At 49.7% G+C, this 6,282-nt stretch overlaps 1 protein-coding gene across 1 annotated transcript in view; it reads right to left on the bottom strand.

Moving 5' to 3' along the window:
- Window positions 1-2,777: 2,777 nt before the first annotated feature.
- Window positions 2,778-6,282, bottom strand: part of LOC118399471 (AT-rich interactive domain-containing protein 1A-like) — a 125,585-nt gene continuing 122,080 nt past the window's right edge. Inside the window, exon 19 of the mRNA XM_052472173.1 lies at window positions 2,778-6,082. Within this exon, the coding sequence (XP_052328133.1) occupies window positions 4,214-6,082 (1,869 nt within the window). The 3' untranslated portion in view covers window positions 2,778-4,213. The remainder of the gene's footprint in view (window positions 6,083-6,282) is intronic.

The raw sequence follows: 6,282 nt of genomic DNA, 5'->3' as shown, positions 1-6,282 counted from the left end.
ACTTGCCCCCCATTTATCTTCGGAGTTTGTATTGTTAGGTGACCTAAACTGGGATATGCTTAACACACAGGCCGTCCAACAATCTAAACTAGATGCCCTCAATTTCACCCAAATGATCATTGAACCTATCAGGTACAACCTCACATCCGTAAACACGGCACCGTCATAGATATCATTCTAACCAACTTGCCCTCCAAATACACCTCTGCTGTTTTCAACCAATATCTCAGAGATCTCTGCCTCATTTCCTGCTTCCGTAATGTGTCTGCGGTCAAACAACCACCCCTCATCACTGTCAAACTCTCCCTTAAAACACTTCAACCTTCACTTTAACCTCATTCCGTCAGGAGAGGATGTCTAGTTATTATTTAAAAGTGCTTTCCTCACCATCTTAAATAAGCATGCCCCATTCAAAAAATGTAGAACCAGGAACAGATATAGCCCCTGGATCACTCCAGACCTGACTGCCCTTGACCAGCACAAAAACATCCTGTGGCGTTCTGCATTAGCATCGAATAGCCCCCCTGATATGCAACTTTTCAGGGAAGTTAGGAACAAATATACACAGGCAGTTAGGAAAGCTAAGGCTAGCTTTTTCAAGCAAAAACTTGCATCCTGTAGCACAAACTCAAAAAAGTTCTGGGACACTGTAAAGTCCATGGAGAATAAGAGCACCTCCTCCCAGCTGCCCACTGCACTGAGGCTATCGTTGCCACCGATAAATCCACAATGATTGAGAATTTCAAAAGCATTTTTCTATGGCTGGCCATGCTTTCCACCTGGCTACCCCTACCCCGGTCAACAGCCCTGCACTCCCCACAGCAACTCGCCCAAGCCTCCCTATTTCTCCTTCACCCAAATCCAGATAGCTGATGTTCTGAAAGAGCTGCAAAATGTGGACCCCTACAAATCAGCTGGGCTAGACAATCTGGACCCTCTCTTTCTAAAATTATCCGCTGCAATTGTTGCAAACCTTATTACTAGCCTGTTCAACCTCTCTTTCGTATTGTCTGATATCCCCAGATTGGAAAGCTGCCGAGGTCGTCCACCTCTTCAAAGGGGGTGACACTAGACCCAAACTGTTACAGACCTATATCTAACAGACCTATATCTATCCTACCCTGCCTTTCTAAAGTCTTCGAAAGCCAAGTTAACAAACAGATTACCGACCATTTCGAATCCCATCGTACCTTCTCCGCTATGCAATCTGGTTTCAGAGCTGGTCATGGGTGCACCTCAGCCACACTCACGGTCCTAAACGATATCATAACCGCCATTGATAAAAGACAATAGTGGGCAGCCGTATTCATCGACCTGGCCAAGGCTTTCGACTCTGTCAATCACCACATCCTCATCGGCAGACTCGATAGCCTTGGTTTCTCAAATGACTGCCTCGTCTGGTTCACCAACTACTTCTCAGATATACTTCAGTGTGTCAAATTGGAGGGCCTGTTGTCCGGACCTCTGGGAGTCTCTATGGGGGTGCCACAGGGTTCAGTTCTCAGGCCGACTCTTCTCTGTATATATCAACAATGTCACTCTTGCTGCTGGTGATTCTCTGATCCACCTCTACGCAGACGACACCTTTCTGTATACTTCTGGCCTCTCTTTGGACACTGTGTTAACAAACCTCCTGACGAGCTTCAATGCCATACAACTCTCCTTCCGTGGCCTCCAACTGCTCTTAAATGCAAGTAAAACTAAATGCATGCTCTTCAACCGATCACTGCCCGCACCTGCCTGAGCATTCCTGGTCTGCGGTTGTGAGGCCGTTTGGACGTACTGCCAAATTCTCTAAAACAACTTGAGGCGGCTTATGGTAGAATCATGAACATTCAATACTCTGGCAACAGCTCTGGTGGACCTTCCTGCAGTCAGAATGTCAATTGCCCGCTTCATCAAACTTGAGACATCTGTGACAAAACTGCACATTTTAGAACGTCCTTTTATTATCCCAGCACAAACTGCACCTATGTAATTATTATGCTGTTTAATCAGCTTCTTGATATGGGTTATCTTGGCAAAGGAGAAATGCTCACTAACAGGGATGTAAACAAATGTGTGCTTAAGCTTTTTGTGCGTATGGAACATTTCTGGGATCTTTTATTTCAGCTCATGAAACATGGGATCAACACTTTACATGTTGCATTTATACTTTTGTTCCGTGTACAAACGAACATGACACTTGAGGCTCTGTGTGATATGTGGGAACATGTTTATTTCAACATTATAAAGAACTTTTAAACAATGGCAACACTGCCATGTTGCATGAAGCCCTGCTGTTGGAAAAACCATGAGTGTCCACACCTCCCTCGACGTTCACCTCACCTTACCACTCAAAAACGAGCCCAATATCTCCGGTGCTGCTTGTGGCAAAATGGACATTTAAGCAACGCATGCTCTATGGTACTCTAACATGAATGACCCAGATTTGAGGTAGCTAACAAAGCATTCGAGTTGAAGGCAAATAACACTGACTGTATGTACAGTTGTATGCTCAATATCATAACACTGTCAGCAACCTCCAGGAGAAGATGTCCTATGCATACAAGTCGGAGAAATCAGTTGTATTGGAAGAATATATGTGTCAACTTGACTACATCCACAAGACGTAGTGGCAAAACGTTTACCGAAACGAGTGTTTCAGTTCAGCTCGTTCCTGCCTGGTTTCAGCCCGTTTGCGTCCGTTTGGTTCCTTGTGAATACACCCTTGGTGGTATGACTGCAGCTCCACCAATAACAGACGCCTTCAAAAGCCCATAATAAATAAATCCATCAAACGTCTTACGAAGATTTAATGTACATTTATTCTTAACACATGGAACATATAGTATAAAGATTTCATACTGAAGAAATTATATTCATTAAGCCAAAAGAAAAGGGGGAAAAAATGTGAATTTACATAGTCTTTAGCTACATTGTCTGAAATACAAATATGCAGAATCCATATCAGTGGAAAAACAAAATTCAAAACGGTTTATTTCTTCATCAGGGGTCTTGCTTTGTTGTTTATGTAGGAGCTGAAATGGAACTGTAGCAGACGTGGTTTCAGTCATGTTAGATTCAGTGGTACTGGAGACAAACTGATCTGTGTGTGTCGCAGGGGTGTGTGTGGGGGTGCGGGGGGGCATTGCGAGGGAGTCGCAGCAGCGGAGTCCCTGTAGCGAGAGACAGGCGGGTGGGACGGGGGTGAGGGGTCAAAAGGTTAGGTAATCCCATGGCGAATTTCCACTTGAGTGTAACCTTAATTCGTCGAAGATTAAAAACAGAAGGGTTCGAGAGAAAGGGAGAGAGGTGTAATGTACAACATCATATATACACTGCAGTCGGGACAGCAGAGGAGCCGTCCTAAGAGGTGGCTTCTTTCATACGGGTCAAGTCATACAATCGAGGGACAAAGAAGAGGTCGGGGTGTTGTAAGGTTCACGATACTTTGGGGGGAAAGCCTTGTGTCATCTCTCTCAGTTCAACATTTAACTGAAATAATTTTCAAAAACGACAGCTTGCTGCCAAGCCAGCGTATCTCAGTGTGAAACAGTATCATTACAGTATGTTTACAGTTGTTTTTAAAGTGTACAGTACAGCAAAAAAGTCCTACAATCTACTGCACAGGCCTCCCCGTTGAAGACCTGTCTGTCTGTTCACAGCTGTTAACCTGGGTCATGTAGGGCTGAGTATATACAGCAGTATACCAAACCAAACCATTCCAGGAGTCTGTTTCACCGTACATGAACTAGAAACAGGTTTTTCCCCATCCATGCCCGCCTTGCTCACCCCCTTGCCAAACCCAAGGGAGGAGAACCTGGGTATAGACCCCAAAACTCACTAGAAACGAGACAGCAATTTTGGTTACAGTTATGTTTTCTTCTATATTTTCATTAAAAAAAGTTGTTTGCCGCAGGGCAGCTTCCACCCTCCCTCCCGACCCTACATCCATCCCAGGGTCCCATCTGATCGGTCTTATCACGTCAGTTTCCGTATTCCAGAATGTTTAACTCCACCGCTACTTAAATCCGTCCTTTAGTGAGAACCAGGGGATAGAAAGGGTAGACAGTGGAATCCGAGGTGATTTTGCATAAATTAAAAAAAGGACAGTCAGTTTTGCTCTTAGTTCTCTCTTCCACTCACACTCAACAGACACACACAAAAAGAAAGGGGGGGGGGATGGGGCAGGGGACAGAAAGAGAAAGCGAAGCTGAAGCCCCCACGGCTGTCATGACTGTCCAATCAGAAAGAGTACGTCACAGATCACATGGGACACCAGAGAGTTCATGAGTGGTGAGACAGAGATGTCCAGTAGGCGGGACTCGTACAAGGTGAACTCTGAGTGGTTCTCCTCCACCTTAGCCATGGCGTGCAGGGCGCGGGCCGCTCGCCGCATCATGTCTACGCTAGTGGGCTCAAAGTGCGCCCCCTGTAGGTGCATCAGGGAACTCTGGCTCTGCTGGTACTGCGTGGCTGCTAGACTGTCCTCCAGGAAGCCCAGGAGGTTACCTACGCTGGCCTTCTGCACGGCGATGGCCCTGGCCGCCATGCTGTCCCCCTGGGCCAGGTTGGCCAGTAAGACCACAGACATCTCCCTGCAGACAGCCACCTTCCTCTCCCCGACCAGACGCACCAGCGTCCCGTACAGCTTCTCCAGCCGGCTGAATGGAGGCGTGGCCAGGATAAGGTCCACGTTGTTGTCCTGGATGCTCAGCTTGCTGAGGGTCTCCAGCACCAGTCTCTGGGGGGATAGGGCCCCGTGGGGCCCCAGCATGGGGAAGGGGTCCAGGGCCTCGGCCGAAGGACAAACAGCCCAATGAAGCAGGCCGTCCAGCAGGGGCAGACAGATGCTCTCTGGGTAGATGGACAAGTCCAACTGGCCGGAGATGTTAGCCAGAGTGACCAGGCAGTTCTCCCTGAGGACCTCCAGACAGTCCCACCACCACTCGTCCCTCTCACAGCTCATCCTCTCGTCCTCGTCCTCCTCCTTCTCGTAGGTGACGGGGGCCTGTTTCCTCTCTGGGTGACGGTGGTGGAGCAGGACCAGACGGCCCAGCAGCAGCAGCAGCCCTGGGTGTTTGGACATCTCCAGGTCGTTGCTGGGGATGAAAGACAGCGAGCGGACGATGTTGGAGACGCAGACACAGCGGCGAGCCAGGGCGTCCTGCCAGTCCGACACCGTGCTCAGCGCGGTCTCGTCCTTGCTGTGAGGCTCGTCCTCCAGGATGGTGATGTTGCGTCGGCTCTGCTGCGCCTGGCGGAGGGAGTACAGGAACTGTCCCCTGTTCTCCTTCTGCTCCTCGGCTGCTCCTCGCACCGCCTCCTCCGTCACCGAGCCCGGCCGGGCCGACAGGACGTCGTCGATGGTGGCGGTGACAGGGGCGGGCGTGGTTGGGGTGGAGGTCTTGGTGGTCTGATCTTCCTTGCCAGGCTTAGTAGTCTCCTCTGGGTTCTCTGACACCGTCGGGGGCACGGCGACCTTTCTACTCTCGGTGGCCGATGGCAGCACCTGCTTCCTCTGCTTGAGGAGGTCGGACCGGCTCTCGAAGTGTGTCTGGATGTGTTCCGTGGTGTCCCCCCCGCCGATGCTCCAGTGGATCAGTCCGCTGTCAAAGCTCTGCCGCCGGCCTAGCTTACTGGAACGGCCCCCAGGGAAGGGGTCTTTCTTACGCACCATCTTGATGGGCAGCTTGTCGAACTTACTGGCCTGTTTGGGTTTCTCCTGTAGGAGGCTGAGGTTCTGGGGGGGCGAGGAGGTGGAAGAAGACTCCCCTCCTTCCCTCTCCTCCTCCTCCTCCACTGTCGACTTCTCAGGCGTGGATTTCTCCTCTTCCTCCTCCTTTTTCACCTGGACCTGCTGCGACGAGGTGGTGGTGTCTGCGTTGCTCTTCCTCTCGTCGTCATCCTCTTCATCCTCCTCCTCCTCCATGTCCTCCTGCTCGGGCAGCTCTTCGTCAGACCAGTCCTCGTCGGCAGCATGCGGGTCGGTAAGCGTCCGCTGGCCAGGGTCTCCCACCTCATACTCCTTCAGGATGCCGAAGATCTGGATGAGGCAGCGTCTGAAATACTCCACAACCAGCTCCAGGAACCCAGGCAGCTGAGAGGAGACAGGATGTAGTTAGACGTCTGTCAAATTAATCACGCATGAATCCTTTATACAGAGACGTGATCGAGACAAACTAGAAAATCTGAACAGAGGATAATGTCAGACGATACATATTGACATGTTGGAGTTAATTACAATGCTTCTTAGAGATGGTTACTGTGTCATCTGGTAAGACACAGACTTCATAATGT

The sequence above is a fragment of the Oncorhynchus keta genome, chromosome 20, assembly GCF_023373465.1.
Source record: "Oncorhynchus keta strain PuntledgeMale-10-30-2019 chromosome 20, Oket_V2, whole genome shotgun sequence".
In the NCBI taxonomy this organism is placed as follows: domain Eukaryota; kingdom Metazoa; phylum Chordata; class Actinopteri; order Salmoniformes; family Salmonidae; genus Oncorhynchus; species Oncorhynchus keta.
Note: the sequence above shows the minus strand (reverse complement) of the source record. Positions and strands in the feature narration are given on the sequence as shown.